Source organism: Lepisma saccharinum, chromosome 15, assembly GCF_977018435.1.
Source record: "Lepisma saccharinum chromosome 15, izLepSacc3.1, whole genome shotgun sequence".
In the NCBI taxonomy this organism is placed as follows: domain Eukaryota; kingdom Metazoa; phylum Arthropoda; class Insecta; order Zygentoma; family Lepismatidae; genus Lepisma; species Lepisma saccharinum.
This window is the reverse complement of record NC_139243.1, coordinates 80222079-80239301: the sequence shown is the minus strand read 5'-3', so window position 1 is coordinate 80239301 and position 17223 is coordinate 80222079. Positions and strand designations below refer to the sequence as shown.

Genomic DNA, 17223 nt, shown 5'->3' with positions numbered 1-17223 from the left:
TCAACGTAAATTTCTTCTCCTTCCTCGATAAAAATAGAAGCTAAACTGTAAATACTTGACTCAAGGTATTTATAAGCATGTATAAATTCAATGGGATTTGGATTGAATAAAAGTTGCAATTTTTCACGTCTACTGAGAAAAATTCACGCACAATTTCCGGAGCCAATAATTCACGTATAATTCCCAAAATTCAAAGAATTCCCGGTCAATAGCAACCCTGAAGAAATAATACTGAATTACAGTGTAGAGTGTACTTAGCTACATACAGTACAGTGATTACATTGGTTATTATTTAAAGTAAGAAAGAAATGTATTATTCTGGAAATGAACACATAATAAAACACTTTGCTTGTTGTGTTCAGTAATGCTTGCACACAATTTTTATATCCAGCTCTTCCGGTGCTTAAAACCTAACAAATTAAAAGAGTTCAACTACACAACAATTAATATTTATTCTTTACATAACTTTGTAATTTTATGTCATATACATATGGAAACATTTATACAAATCTGTACAATGCGAAACACAGTACACCCGGCTGCAAAATTTATCACAGATTATTTCAGTACTTGTAATACAATATTGGTAACAAGTTCCCGGTAAGATAACAACCAACAAAACTTGAAAATATTCTCAATGTCACATTGATTACAAGTTGCGGTGCCATCATTTTCTACTTCACACTTTTAGTTTCTGTATGTGCAATGAGAATTTTCTGTTTTAATTTATTAAAAAAATTATAAAGAAAACAAAGTACCACCACCTGAACCAATACTACATATTTTTTCTCCATATAGAATTCTACGAAGTTACATTTCTTTATTTCAATAACCGCTTCACTGCTAATTTTATTTTATAATCTTGTTTATTTAGTTTATCTGTTAAAAAAAGTTATTTTACAAGCAATTTTAGTATTCACTCTATATCCAAACTTTAACATATTTCCATTAATCCTCAAACAAACTTTGAAGTGTATTTATTGTATTTCTCCAACAGTGATTTGTGAATGGTATGCTTGGTGTTCCTCTTATCGTTAAAATATTTATTTATTACAATTCCTCAGGTTTCAACTTTTCAAATCACCATAAGGCAACACTAACCAATATGCTAAAGCTTGTATAATATTTAAGGAGTATAACAATATAATTTCAAAGTTGTTATTAATCTAACTGATTAAAGTTACAAATTTACTGAAGATAGTTTAACTGTTTTCATTTTTTCACAAAACTCTGTTTCTGCAGTTAGTATCAATATCCATAATAATTATAGTGTAATAACGCAACAGTGTATCGCAACTTGAAGTACATAATGGAATTTTCAAAAATGGAAGAAATTTGAAAAATTCTACAATGGTACAACTTATTTTGTCAATGAAATAATATGAACACAGCTTGGAAAAAAATTAAATGTAAATTACTCACAATGAAAATTAAAACTTCACATATGAGGGAGAAAATTCTCAAATTCTCAAATAACGCAGAAAACAGAAAATAGTGAAGTGCAGAGAAGAATATTTTTAATACTACTACTTCACAGAAATTTCAAATACAAAATGGAAAATTATATTATTTGAAAATAATATTGTCATTTTTGGCTCTGAAGTGTATTCATTTATGGACAAAGTAACCATGGCAGACTAACCAAAAACAAAGATAAATTACTAGGTAAATATATCTTACTAAACAGATCATAGAAACAAAACAAAGCAAATACATGTATGAACTTTCACACAAGAAACATATGACTTTAGTTTGAACTTGAACATGAATACAATTTCCATTATTTATTTACTTGACAAAAGAGGTAAGATATACCTAACAAGAAAAAATATAGTTATTATTTGCAGTTTTTCTAGAATTTTATACATTTCCAAAATAACAACACATTGCCTATAATACATAGCATATAGTCCAAAAAAACTTACACCTCTCAGAGTGAAACAACTTAAGGAATAACAACAACTCAATGCAAATAATGAGTAAGTGAATGCCTCATTTGCTTTGTTCTAGAATTTTAAACGATCACAGAAAAATGCAAGATAGTTCTGAGGAACCTAGAAACACTTTATCTATCACCTATACATTTAATGCACCATTATCCATTTGATCCATCATTGGATATCTTGGTATATTTAGTAATACACAAAAATTCTTCAAAATATGAATTCACACATCACCCATGTGGAATAAAATGCTCACACTGCACACAAAATTAAGTAATACTGTGAAAGTTGCCTTGTGTGATTTCACTAGTGTCCAAAGAGCACCCTTAGTTAATACTATATTGTTTATGTCCATGTATTGCAGGCAGAAAATGAGTTACTTATTTTCCTGCCTTGTGTTATGAACCATTAGGAAGTTGACACCACCTCTCAAATCCCCACAGACGAGCACAGTCTTTCCATCTACAACACATGATGCCATCTTTGTCACAGGATTGGGCAACGACTCAAACTGACCCAACTGAAAAATAATAATATAGTTTTGACTTTGAAGTATTGCTGCGAAGAAAGCGCTTCACGGAGATATTTTTATGCACTATTTATTTACAAGATTCTCACCTTTTCCGTATATACAAGGTTCCAGTGCAGATCCGGAACATAGTTGCCTTTTGCTCTATTCCAAGAAATGCACTATTAAGAACTTCTATCTACGAGTGTAATATTTATCATAGTGATAACCCGTTCCCAGTTTATCATTGAGGAGTTTCTACACAGTCCTCTCTTTCATTAACTGCTGGACGTTCAATCATGCTACAAGCACACTATTTTTATAGCGCTAACCAACCTCTGCAGTTTACCATGCATGAGTCACTAAAAACAGCACTCAAAACAGAAGACTAGTGACTCAGCCATCTCCAACTATGCGCTGAACTCAACCCAACCCCTAATCAACCTCCGGTTCTGGTCGGACATTCATGAAAACAGGCCCATCCCCACCCACTGGGGAAAAGGCCCATTTGTTAGTTTTAAGGGCAAGGTGGAAGGGATTCCGCAAGGTTCAATATCAATATTTACTTTGTAGAAATTCCAGCGAACATGCATTCTAGTCCTGGTTCAGCAGCAATTTTTGGTGAAATTTGTATCCCAAGGTCACAGTTTCCTACCTTTGAGTTTTCATTCCTTAAAAGTTTTCACATAATCTCAGCATGTCGATGTCAGGGTTATTACTCGATAATTTATTTTTTAGTTACTATTGATTCAAGTTTCAAAATAGCACTTTACTGATTCAAGGCTACCTTTTGCATTAGTCATTTCTCCTTCCTTATCTTTTATTTCATAATTCTTCATTTTTATCTATCATTGGAGTGATGGTTAATATACCAGAATAGAAGTCCCACTACATCTAATTCTGTAATTATATAATTCTGATTCTTGCCTCTTTGGAGCTCTGCTGACACATTCAATGCATTTCCACAGCAAGGAAAATACATATTGAAGAAGAGGCAGAAAGGGATAAGATTAGAAGAAGAACAGCAGCCATTTTGAAGAAAGAAATGGATAAACAGAGAAGATTAGATAATTTGAGCCAGAAGGAAAGGGAGGGTATGAAAAGAATCAAGACAAGGAACGATGTGGTGGTGGAACAGGCAGATAAGGGAGGGGCCACAGTCGTGATGGAAAAAGAATGGTACGAGAAGAAGTTTGAAGACCTGAAAGGGGACACGTATGAGGAGATTTGTGGAATGGAAGAGGAACGCAATATTAGAGAAAATATCATAAAAGATTGTGGAAGGAGGGGGTTTAAAAAGCTCACGAAGGAGGCAGGAAGACTGCCCTGTTTAAAAGGCTTTCCCAAAATACATAAAGAAGAGATAAATTTGAGACCAGTGATGAATTGCAGGGACAATATTTTGGAACCATTGGAGAAGAAGTTAAAAAAGGTAATTGAATTGTTAGTGAGAGAACAAGAAAGCAGAGCTGTGAAAAACAGTGAGCAGGTGGTGGACCTTATAAAAGGTCTGAAGGAGTCTGGGGATAAGATCACAATGTTTAGCCTAGACGTGAGAAGCATGTTCCCGAGCATCAAAAGGGGACACGTAGTGGATATAGTGAGGAAGAAAGTGGGGGAAAGCATTATAGGAGAATGGGATAGTGAGAGAGTGGTACAAGCGCTGGAAACCATTTGGGACAATGGCTACAGCAGAGTGGGGAGTAAAATCATCAAGATTAATGAAGGTCTGAATATAGGCACTTGCTTGAGCCCTGTGCTGGCGGAATTAGTTATGAATGAATGGGAGAAGGAAGTGATAGTGAAAGGAGGAGATAAGTTAAGTCTGTTTTGTAGATATGTGGATGATTGTTTTTGGGATATGGAAGGGAACGAAAAGGCAGCTGAGTAAGCTTGTTAAAGATGTAGAAGATCAGAAAGCAGGGATATTCCTTGAGCTCGAAACGGAACAGGAAGGAACATTAAATTTTTTGGATATTGAGATGAAAAAGAAGAGAGGAATGGGGATTGTGGCTACATGGTATCAAAGGAAGTGTTCGGCAGGAGTGTTCTGCCACAAAAGAAGTGATGTGGGTGATGGAACTAAACGTAGTTTTATAAGAAACATTGAAGACCGAATAAAGAAGATATGCACAGAGAAAGGGGAAGAAGCAACCAAGATTAATAGCCTGTGGGAACAATTAGAAGAGAATGGCTATGAAAAGAAAGACAGACACAACATCAACAGAAGAAGGAAATAGATAAAAGAGAGAGGACTGGAAGAGAAGGAAGAAAAAGAAAAAGAAAGATGGTTTGGTATAAGAAGTATGGGCGATGCCACAGAGAAGATATGCAAAGTGCTGAGGAAAGTGGGTATAAGAACTTACAGGAAGGGAGGACGCACTATTTTAAGTATAGCCAGCAAGAAGAAGGAAGAAAAGAGAGAGGAAGAAGAGGAAGGGGTAATCTAGGAGGTGAAGTGCAGAGGATGTGAAAGTGTATATATAGGGGAAATGAAGAAGAGACTTAAAGACAGGTGAAAGCAACATATGGATGATTGAAGAGAGACAGGAATACCATATTCAAACACACTAGACAAACAGGACATGAAGTTGAATGGGATTCGGCTAGGCGAATAGGAAAAGAGAAGAGAGAACTAGTGAGAAAACGGAAGGAGGCCAAAGAAATATAAAAGAAAGGAGAAGACATCATGAATTGGAATGGAGGACTCAAGATAAACAAGGAATGGAAGAGTGTGTTAGAGAAAGTTGAAAGGATGAAGAAAAAGAATGAAGAAAAAAGAAGTATGAACAAGGAAGAAAGAAGAGAAAAGAAGAAGACCAGAGGAGGAGGTATTCATCCATAACCAAAAAGGCAGGAGGGGAGGGGGAGTGGTATGCAGGTGGTTCTAGACTCTTGCTAATCTTGACCTGCCAATCACCTGTCAGTGTAGTAGACCCATTAGTCAACAACTGTGAGGAGGTGATATGTTTAATTCCTTTGGAGAAATCTTCCTAGATAAGGACTGTCAACTTGATTTGTTGTTGTGTGGCTAGTGACCCTGCTATGTGTATGTAATCTTTCTGTGTATAGTATATTTCATCATTTTAGTTTAGTTCTTCGTCTGAGGAAGACCCTGATACAGGGTCGAAATGTTACGTGTTAAGTGTTTTTATCTTAATAAACTGCCTTGGTCAGCAACTTATTGGTTTTAATATGGAAACAAGGCTTAATTATATTACAATTGAAAAAATGTACATACCTGAATCAAATCATTCAATTCGTCATTCAGCTTCCATATTTTGATGCTCCCATCTTTTGAAGATGAATACAACTGATCGCCAAGATAGGGATCGCAGCAGAGGGACTCAATGGATGATTCGTGGATCTACAACAGAAAGAGTAACTTATTAGCAAACCATATTGCTATATATTGTGCATAGGAGGGGTGACTTAAGTATCCAAGACTTCAGGGACCATCCTCGATGATGCCAAACTGGGGCTTCACCCTTGAGTAGCCCCAAAACCTTATTTTTGACACAAACTCAATATGCTGACGAACGCAGAATTTATTTTATTTTAAAAAATATAAACTAAATGTTACGTTTCAACCTTCTAGCAAGGTCTTCTTCAGACTCTGTACCAAGCACATTTTTTTTTAAATAAAATAAATTCTGCCTTGGTCAGCATATTGAGTTTGTGTTTATCATGGAAACAAGGGCTTATTTTTTATTATATAACCATGGCCATTTGTTTTAGAAAAAGGTGGATTTACAAAAGTGGGGGGACCCCCAAAGTTAGCCCACCTACACCTGCATACATTCGAGGGTTTGCATTTAGTGTTCTGGTGCCTTAAAATACCATATTTACACGTGCACACCTTGGTTTTTGATGGGGAAAAGTGACAAACAATTATATCTCTTATCTAATGCATGGTGCAATCCAGTTTCAAGAAATGGCTTTCTTAGTAATAGGTTGTAAAGCTGTTGCTATGTGGACCAAGAGGAGAATATCCCCTTGTCAACTCACGCCACCTCCCCCCCTCCACTGTGTTTAGCATCCCAAAGCTTTCACTCTTTAACCACCTTAATTATTCTGTAATAGTAGAAATCGAGACCAAAATTACCTTATGGATTTGCAGTGCTCAGGAAGTTATTATCTATTATTTCTCGCCCACCAAATTCCACTGATACGCATCCCATGTGATGGGAGGTACGCTCGAATTCTGCCAGAATGGCACTGCTTTTCTTGGTGTTGTAGAACATTACATTACAAAGTGAAAAATCGTGGGAAATGGCCTTTAAACTTTTATATGTGGTTTTGTTCCTTCAATCTTTACTTTTTCTAAAAAAAAAACTTCAAAATATATACTTTTTCCTTGACTTATGTAACATTTATACAATGAACATTCAGGACTCTCAAACTAGCAGTAAACAGCACAAGATTTCTTCCATTAAGGCATTTACACACTCCATACATGTAATATTATTTGGCCAGTAATACATTTTAATTATGATTTTTTTTGCTTATCTTTTCTTTCATCTAAAGTACCATAAAAATTAGAATGTTTCTTCATTTTGTGATAAGCTTATTTCAACCGCATTTCACATTAGTGTCGTTATCTTGAATTGAATACTGTTGCCATATTCAGAAACTGCAGGATTTAAGCTTTACAACGATATATAACATGATAGGGTTCCGTAAACATGAAAAATCAATGCAAGTGTCACAAAATCATGGAATGACCCTGTACGGTCTCATGTTGGTTGTCCAAATTAAAATTTTGGAAAAAAGTGCGTATTATACAAGAGTAAATATGGTATACCAGGAGGTCAGTTGCATGAATTTAATTGTTCCCCTTTTAAATTCTCTTATTTATTGGTTATTTATTGATACAATATGTATGACAAAATAACATACACATAATAAAAGAAGAATATTGCATGGTGCTTGATTTATAGTATTTTATTTGTTCATTTTTGCCGTTCGGGGGGTCAGAACAATATTAAGTACCAAGTCAAAATCAAACATTAACTGGCAAATGGAATTCCTTTCTGCACAACAAGGTACCAAGTTTATTCAATAAAACTACTTATTTCATAAATAATTGAGAATTTAAATTACTCTGTAAATGCTGCTGCACCCTGTTGATATTCCTACTACATAAGTTCTTAAGCCAGTCTCATGTAAAACACAAGGTTCTACCTTGCAAACTATTTGGATTGATAAATTATGAAAGGTTGAAATAATTGATGCTTAAAAAACATTAAGGAAGAAACAGAAGTATCTCAAACGAGGCAATGTCAAGAAGCAAATATTTAAAGTACCACTATGCTATCCACTTTGAAAATCTTACCTTCTTCGTAATCCTATCAGAATCAACACCAAACACGACTTCACCAGTGTGAAGTCCAGCTAGAAGAACAGTCTTAGATCTGTGGTGAAGAGCAAGAACACTGGAAACCCATGTTTCTTCACCAGCACTCGAGATGGGCTCCATCCGAGTACCCGCATCTTCTTCTTCCTGGGAGTTATTTGAAGTAGCCCTTTTCTGGAGTCTTGAATACAGTCTGCAACAGTGGAGAAATTACTACTCTCTCTCACACACAGAAAGTAGCTCACTCTTTTACTAGAAGAGTTAAGTAAATGTCACTTTTGAATTGCAAAAACACTTGCAGAGCACTTTTGGATTTTTAGAAACTTTACATGAAGTCCAACATGTTTCTTTAAATTAATTAATTAATTTTATTATTAAGGAGTTGCTTCTGCATTTGCATCTATAACTGTTTTTATTTAAATTACAGAAATATACATCTAATCTTCTAATATATAAAAATGTGTGTGTATGTGTGAGTGTTTGTTCTGTCATAACTCTCGAATGCCTGGAGCGATTTCAACCAAACTTTGTATACATATCACATGCAATATCGAAAAAAATAATGTGGGGGTAAGACACCCCTGGCACCCCTAGGGATGGGAGTGGAAAGGGGGTGACATGTAAAAATAATCGAAAACCGATGTTAGTGTGGAATCCATTGTTTTCGTGGTCGCTAAGGTGAAAAGTGACACTCCCAATGCCGTAGTGTGGAATCCATAGTTTTCAGGGTCGCTATGCCGTTCAACTCCAAGTTGATTTTACACTATAGTTAGAATTAATTATTTTCCTGTCTAATAGAAGATTGGGATGTATAAATACCCGGACAATGCCGGGCAATCAACTAGTTTACTATAATGAACAGTACCCAGGAAAGCAGTTAGCACTTGTAATGAAAGTGCCATAAACTTGATGTCGTTCTTGTAGGTTTCCGTGATCAGGTTACGCTACTCATTCGTTGCATCCCAATTTCCTTACGATGGTGGGTGGCGACCGGTCCCATACACAGTCCGAAATCTCAGGAGAAAAGTTGTTACACTCCCCTCCACCAGGAGACTCCCACCTGCACGCATGCCTTAGACTACATGGTGCAGGACGATGCAAAGAATTATGACTAGAAAATTTATAATTCAGCACTGGCTGAAGTTCAGCCTGGGAAATACAAGTGTGTCTCATTCTACCATTTTCCTGTACAAAACAATATGTTTACTCACAATTTACTAAGCTCTTCACGCCGTAGAGATCCACTCACAGTACATGCGTAGAGAGCATAACAGTCCACTGGATCGGTCAGTAAATGAAGCACCCAGTCATCAAGCCTGTAACATATGGAAATCAAAACATTATAATTAAAGAAATGAATAGCAGTGCAAGAAAACAATTATCGTATACGTGTTGTACTTCATAGAATTCCAAGTCCATTATGCAGGTTTTGATTTTAAAATAATAACATATTAACATTTTTTGGTTTCAGCTTTTTTAAAAAAAATGATTCGTTTCCATAAAAAAAAGCAGTTTTATTGAAAACTGAAACCTGCAAGTGTCAAATACTATCAACAGCATTACAATACTCAAAGTGTGTGCAACCCAGATTTTACATTTACCCACATCATACAGGATGAGCCTAAAAGAAATAAACAGTTTCAAAGTTTTACAGAAACAAGAGTTTTAATAACATGGTTGAAATATTTACATGCTTGGAAGAGAATGTCCTGAAGTTTACATGGCTAAGTTACAAATGTTCTATGTGTGACCCTTTTGTAACATGACAGATATCAATGCGATGGTCCAGCTCTCACTAAACACGACATTTCCCCTAGCACAGACAACCAGTCTCCTAAAATGCCTTGCTCCAGGCGTACATGGACTGCCTTGTGGGTGGTTATTTGCCACACCATGTTAATTAAGCTGTACGACAGTAACAGAATTTGTTTTTGCAAATCCAAGCACACACAAAGCCTTTTCTACCTGGCTAGTGGCCATATTGCTCAACTGACGTCAAAGGTGCTCACGTGATGCTGACGTCACGAAAACAAACGAAATGTTGAGGTCGTAACCTTGAAGACTTTCTCTATGAAACAGTACTAAATGCTTTCTGATAAAACAAAAAGTTTTTGATTTATGAAGCGTTTAATCTGTCTTTCTTTTCGGCTCACCCTGTACATTCAATCTTCATGTTACCAATAAACATTTATGCTGAAAAAAATTCTTCATTTTACATCTTCCTGAATTTTAAGTCTTTTTTTCATCTTGGTTCCCTGCAAAACTATTACAAAATAATACACTTATGTTACTATTAAAGTGGTTTTTATACTTGCTGTGATGTCTCATCCAATTTCCACAATTTTTTTTCAAGTTTACACCACCAAGATACAGTGTGTAAAAAAAAAGGACTTAATGAAAAGAAAGTTATAATTCTTCAACAAAAGCAGATACAGTCAACTCTCGATTCTACGACCCCGGGTATAACGACCCTCTCGAAGTAACGACCCTTTTCCCGGGAACCGTGAAAAATTTAGAAAAAAGTTGAAAAACTTGGGAAAAAAGTTTAAAAAAATTGAAGGAAATCGGCCGAAAAATGTGTTGTTTTTTTTCACTCATTCCCTTCACGAGCGCTCCACCGCTCACAATTGGGTCTGAACTAAAAATAGACACCACTACACCATTTTGAGTGATATCCAATAGCACTTGACTTCTGCCCTTCCCTCCCTCAAGTGCACCAATGTTACTCCGGACCCGACCGCCGCTACCCGAGCCAGGCTTGTTTTGCCACTCTTGCTCTTGGATACGTGAGAAGAGAAGATCGAATGTGCTTCGATGTTATTTTAAATCGACCTTGACTTGTTTTCCTTGTCCTAAGAGCTGCTGAAAACTTGGGGGGGGGGGGGGTGAGCAGACCGAAATGACCGCTGGGTTTGCAGTCTTTGCCATGTGTATGGCAGATCTCATCGATAAATACACCAGCTTGAGAGATAAGGTCGCAGGAAGGTTCCAAAATACAGACGCGTGGCACCTGGAAGTCTGTCCAGTTCTGACCTAGAGTTCAGAAGGTTCCGACAACTTCCGGTAACCGCTTTCATTCAAAGCGTGTTCTTTTTTCCCTGTAACACGTCATAAAAAAGCGAAACTGTTAGAGATAATCAAAACCACATAGGCCAACTAAAGATCGTCAACCCTCTTAATGCGTTGTCATCCAGGTTTCCCTAAAGTTTACTTCGATCTTACGTGCATCATAATCCCACTTCATACGTTTTCCTAATTGTGTCGATGACGTAATATCTGCCAAAAAAATGTTCCGTTGGCTGACTTGACTTCATCCTCTTTTTCTGTCAGCAAACGTGGGGGGAGGGGCGATGCCGATTGTTTCAGTCACGATTTTCTTGCTTTGTGTGTGCACACGGGCTGATTACAGGCGAGGGTGGAAGAGGACCCACCCCTATTCCTTTCCTTTGACGTCTGAAATGGGGCAACCAGTTCTGGATGTATTCTTGAAAACAAACAAAAACCATAGAACAAGTAAAAAAAAAAAGTGCTCCTCTGCCACTGGTGTGCACGGCAATGTTGATAATTCCAGAATTCAGGTCCTATTTTTTTTATGCTGTTGTCTGCATAGGAAATATTGCCCGTATTATTGTTTGTTGCATGGTAAAACGTAAAACAAGGGTCATTTCTTTCTTCTTTACACTGCTGTTTGTTAAAAGTTCCATCTTATTTTTCTGTTCCGCCACCTGTTGCTCGAACTTTCAGCAGGTCTCCTTGTTTTTACGCTGCACCTGGCGCCAGTGTTTTGTCTAGCATCTGCAAAGCTCTTGCTTGCTGATACCAGCAGGGCGGAGGAAAAGGTTGTTGTTTTGAATCTTGCAAAGCAGCTGTTTTGATTTGACGATAACGAAATTCGATCTCCAGAAAGGAAAACAAGAGTTAAAATAACTTCATGTTCTGCGCCTTCTGTTCTGATAAGCAAAACTGTAAATTTAATTCGCATCAGCCTTTTCTTCAGAACCATTCAGGAAAAGAAAAATGTTAAATGTAGGAATGTTCGCTGAGGCCGATTAAAAAGACATTATTCAAGGGGAAAACTTTTGAAGGAGTGGGTGTTTGACATCGAGAATAGTCCTAAATCCAACATTAAATCGTCGATAAATAAATAACGATCTACCATTTTGATACGTGAAAATGCGCAGTTTCATAAAGCTTGTTTTAAGTTCATTTTATGCTGATGGGCTAATCGGGACTAAATATACAGTTTAAAGTGAAATCCAATTCCAAACCAGAATGATTATGGACTGTGACGCTGTTTAATGACGTGTCCTAGAATACGCACTGAGTGAAAACAGATCGCAAGTTGCGCGTTTCCTTTTTCACGCTGGATTACAATGCAAGTCAAGGAACGAGTTTGGACTGCTCCCTTGAATGGGGGAGGGGGGGGTGAATGAAGTTGGTTGAAGCAAAGAAAACGTGACCTTTTTTTACGATGTATTTTACACTGCGGAACCAGAACGAAATTTACAGCCCCGCCTTTTTTTTTTTGTGCACCTATAAAGGTTGTGTTGTTTCTCCCGAGAGATCTAATCTTACCAGTTAATCTTGTAACAGACAATGTAGACCCGTATAAAATCCAACCTTCATTCTGCCAGATATCTTCCGCTTTTGCTGGCGCCAGTCTGACTGATTCTTTGAGTTTCACTTGCAATAAGCGAGAGATTGTTTTCCTTTCCATAGGTCTCGGTGCAAACGGGTTTCTCATGAACTAGAATGGTAAGAATTTCCTGGGAGAGCAACGACTGTGCGTAATTGAAAGAAAGTAACATTATTTTAAATCCTTTTTTATGAAAACGTTTTCATGTTCTATTTTCCTTTTCACAACACTTGTCATGTGCATAACAGGTTGTATAACTACCAGGATACATGGTGTTACCATCTCCTAGGCATCTTTATGTCCGTTTGAGCTTCGTTTAAGCTGAAAATTGGTGCAAATTCCAATAACGACCCCTTCGAAACAACGACCCTTTTCCCAGAAATTGTGAAAGGTCGTTGTATCGAGAGTTGACTGTATTCAGTTCCTTCAAAATAGAAATTATTAGGGTGGATCAAATGAAAATGGAACAGGGGCCACAGAATGAAATCAACAAGGTTTATATCAAACATTACCTCCAAAGTTACACAAGCACTTGTCTCACTGTTTAACCAAGCGGTCAATACCCTGCTTGTAGAACTCCTTTCGCTGAGATTGGAACCAGTTGCGAACATTGTCCACGACGCCATTGTTTGAGTGGAAGCACTGACCCTTAAATGCCTTTTTTCAACGGACCAATGATATGGACGTTGGATAGCGATAAATCGGGGCTATACGGTGGGTGTTCCAACACTGTGCACCCAAACGCCGCCAATGTGTTCTTTGCAACAGCTGACGTATGTGGCCGCATGTTGTCATGCAGCAAAACCACTCCAGAGGATAACAAGCTGGGCCGTTTGGCCTTGATTGCTGCTCAGACAATACTGCTGCCCAATCACCTATGCATATCATGTACTCACGTGCAACTATCTAGGGCGAGTCCACTCACAGGTAATTAATTTAAATCTACATACAAAATTAGCCACCACAGAAGCTCATCTGTTATACTTGCAGTTTGTTCTTACTTCACCACTCATCCAGGCCAATTTTACACAACAAGGCCTGAGTGCAGTGTTCTCAGTAGGAAGTTTAAAATTTATTTAGGTTTTAAATACAATTTATGTCTCGGTAACTACAAATGCTCGAGTTTCAAATTATATATATTCTTTTGTATTTCTAAAAATTAAAAATACAAAATTATTTATTACTTACGTAAAATGAGTATCTATTTTGTACACCGACAACATCTTCCTGGATTGTAAGTTGTTTTTTTCATCTTGGTTTCCTGCAAAACTGTTACAAAATAATACACTCATGTGTATTATGATGACGTCTGTGTACAAAATAGATAGTCATTCTACATAAGTAATAAATAATTTTGTATTTTTAATTTTTAGAAATACAAAGGAAAATATATATATATATATATATATAAAAATCAAATAAGGTAAAAGGAAACACTCACCGGACAGTAGGAAAATTCAAAATTTTCGCTAATTTATAGCATCATCGGTGTGAGAAGAAACAGAAGACGGAACCGGAAGTTGGGGTCCTGCAGAGTTGCCAGGTCCCCATTGAAGAAGAAGCGGTGCGTAGAACGAAAAAAACACTGTTTCGTCACCAGGCTCGTCGTAAACTGTGAGTGTGTAGGATGAGTTGGGAGGGAGGGCGGGAGGGTGGGTGAGGGTTGGGCATTACTGGGTGGCCTTGTTCAGGCCAGGTGGAGTGGTTGCACTCATGGCCGATATATAGGCCCTCTCCCATCTTTTGCGAACAGAGGTGTTGGCTGGTTGGGGTAGGAGGTGGATGATCGCTACCCGGAAGCAGTCGTTGAAACTGATGTTGTGGTGGTTGGTGTGGACGGCGACAGTGAAGTCAAGGTTGTGGGTGGAGGAGCGGTGGTTATTGATGCGGAGGTTGAGGGCCGTTGATGTTTCCCCCAGGTAAAAATCACCACAGATGTTGCAGGTGAGGATGTAGATAAGGTTTGAGGCATGGCAGGTCCCTTTGGGATGGAGGGTAAATTTGCCAGTGGCCGTGTGCACCTGGAGGGTGTGAGAAGTGATAAGGATGGGACAGGTCTTGCACCTGGGTCGGTTGCATTTATGGGCAGGGGGGTGTTGGATGTGTGGTGAAGGAGTGTTGTGGACCAGGATGTTTTGGAGGTTAGGGGGGCGTTTGAAAACCACCCTGGGTTTGTCGGGAAATATGTTTTTGGTTTCGGGATCACTGTGGAGGATTGGGAGAAGAGAGTGCAGTGTGTGCCTGATTTTGTTGAGGTGGGGATGATATTGGGTGATGAGTGCAGGTGGGTTGGTGGCAGCAGGTTTCTTGGTGGTAGTGGTATGTGAGGCAGCTCGTGATATTTGCTTGGTGACCAGGATGGAGGGATATCCACGGTTAACCAGGGCCTGGTGTAGGCGGAGGTTATAATTCTGGCGGGAGGTGGGTGAAGTGTTCAGGCACTGTCCCCTGAGGGCCAGAGAGAATGGAATTGCTTTTTTGGTGTGGAACGGGTGGGAGCTGGAGAAGTGTAGGTATTGCATGTGGTTGGTGGGTTTTATGTGGATGGAGGTAGTCAGGTGTCCTCCCTCGATGTGCACGTCCACATCCAGGAAGGTGATCTGGTTGGGGGAGTGTGTCCAGGTGAATTTTAGGGAACGGAAGTGGTTAAGTTGGTCCAGGAAGGCTGACAAGGATGGTTCTCCATGTGTCCAGAGCATGAAGATGTCGTCGATGAAGCGGAGCCAGAGGAGGGGTTGGAGGGGTTGGGTAGCCAAAAACTCTTGCTCAAGTTGGCCCATGAAGAGGTTTGCATAGGATGGGGCCATTCTGGTACCCATGGCTGTACCTCGGATCTGTAGGAAATTTTGGTTTTCGAAGGTGAAGTTGTTACAAGTGAGGACAAGGTGGGCTAGGTGGGTCAGGAAGTTGGTGCTGGGGTTGTGAGGTTTGGGTCTGCTATTGAGATAGAATTCTATGGAGCGGAGGCCATGGGAGTGAGGTATGTTGGTGTAGAGGGAAGTGACATCAATGGTGGCAAGGATGGTATTTGGGGGCAATGGCGGGAGGGTGCTGATTTTCTGGAGGAAGTGGTTGGTGTCACGGAGGTAGGAGGGCAGAGCTTTCACAAGAGGCTGGAGATGGGAGTCAACAAAGGCTGAGATTCGTTCTGTAGGTGAGTTATAGCTGGACACAATGGGTCTGCCAGGGTTGCCAGGTTTGTGGATTTTGGGCAATAGATAGAAGGTGGGGGTGCGGGGATTGTCGGGTATTAACATGGCAGTGGTACGAGCTGTTAGGCCTTCAGGTGGGCCGCGGGTGTGGATGAAGTCCCGGATTTTGGTGAGGTGTTCGGCGGATAGGTCAACTGTGGTGGGTTTGTAGGTGGAGGGGTCAGCCAGCTGGCGGTTGGCTTCCGCCAGGTAGTCTTGAGAGTTCAAGACCACCGTGGTGGACCCCTTGTCAGCTGGGAGGATTTTGATGTTGTGGTTGTTGCGGAGGTCTCTGAGGGCTTTCTGTTGGGGGGGATTGAGGTTAGGTTGGTTGTGAAAGTTATTTAAGAATGAGCTGTCAGAGGTGGTGGAAATGACGGCAGTGATGTATCTTTCCAAGGGGTGGTAGGTGGGCAGGGGGGGGTGGATCTTGGGAGGAGGGGGGGCTAAATTGAAGGAGGCTCGGGTGGGTTTCACTGGTAGTAGTTTGGAGTGAGGGATTTTTGGCCCAGAAATGTTGCCATCGGAGGCTGCGAGCAAATGTGTGTATGTCAAAAAGTAGGCGGAATTGGTTGGGGAGAGTTGTGGGGGAGAAGGTGAGGCCTTTGGATAAAACAGCTATTTCATCAGTGCTCAGTTTATGGCTGGATAAATTGAGTACAGTCTGGTTGTTTTTGAGTGGGTTAGGGTCATTGGTGGTCATGGATCTGGTAGGGGTGGGTTTGTCCGTGGACTGGTTGTTTCCCAAGGTGCGATGTATGGGAGTGCAGTTTTGGTTTTCAGGGGGGGTCTGTGGTGGTGTGGGAGGGGTGGGCAATGGTAGAGGGGGGTCGGGTAATAGCGGGCATGTTGGTGTGGGACTGAAATTGGGCGGCAGTGGAAGGGGAAGGGTGCAGCCAGTCTGAAAAGCTTGACGGCAGAGATTGGAGAGTTTTTGGAGGTGTTTAGTGTTAAGATCACTGGCAATGGAATGGGCAGTGTGCCAGAAGGAGTCTATTTTGTGATGGTGGTTACCTGGGGTCAGCAACAGGATTTTGGTAAGGGATTGAATAGAAATGGACAGTTCTCGGGCGCGATTTAGCTGGGATCGGTACATGGCGTGGGTCAGTTCAATAGCGAAATTTCTCGCTAGTGGGAAAATCGTGGGTTTTATGCTTGGGGGCATGGCGGAAAACGGCAGTTTGGGTGTGAGGCTTTTGGGTGTTAGGCCTAATATCAAACATGAGTGCAGGAAGCGTGCATGGGACGTAGCTTTGGTGTAGGAAACAATAAGAGATCGCAGGCGGTTCAGTTGATAGGAGTTATACGTGAAAGGATTCATACCAAAAGTGGATAATAATGGATAAACCACCGCTCCTCCACCCACAACCTTGACTTCACTGTCGCCGTCCACACCAACCACCACAACATCAGTTTCAACGACTGCTTCCGGGTAGCGATCATCCACCTCCTACCCCAACCAGCCAACACCTCTGTTCGCAAAAGATGGGAGAGGGCCTATATATCGGCCATGAGTGCAACCACTCCACCTGGCCTGAACAAGGCCACCCAGTAATGCCCAACCCTCACCCACCCTCCCGCCCTCCCTC

At 39.8% G+C, this 17223-nt stretch overlaps 1 protein-coding gene across 3 annotated transcripts in view; it reads right to left on the bottom strand.

Annotated features, from left to right (window-relative positions):
* Positions 1-377: 377 nt before the first annotated feature.
* The window catches only part of LOC145999776 (telomerase protein component 1-like), a 374109-nt gene continuing 357263 nt past the window's right edge, over positions 378-17223 (bottom strand). For all 3 annotated transcript variants that reach the window (XM_083137076.1, XM_083137078.1, XM_083137077.1), the window contains exons 40-43: positions 9019-9123; positions 7787-8000; positions 5693-5818; positions 378-2463 (exon numbers count right to left, since the gene is read on the bottom strand). In XM_083137076.1, coding sequence (XP_082993202.1) covers positions 2320-2463; positions 5693-5818; positions 7787-8000; positions 9019-9123 — 589 coding nt within the window. In that variant the 3' untranslated portion in view covers positions 378-2319. The remainder of the gene's footprint in view (positions 2464-5692; positions 5819-7786; positions 8001-9018; positions 9124-17223) is intronic.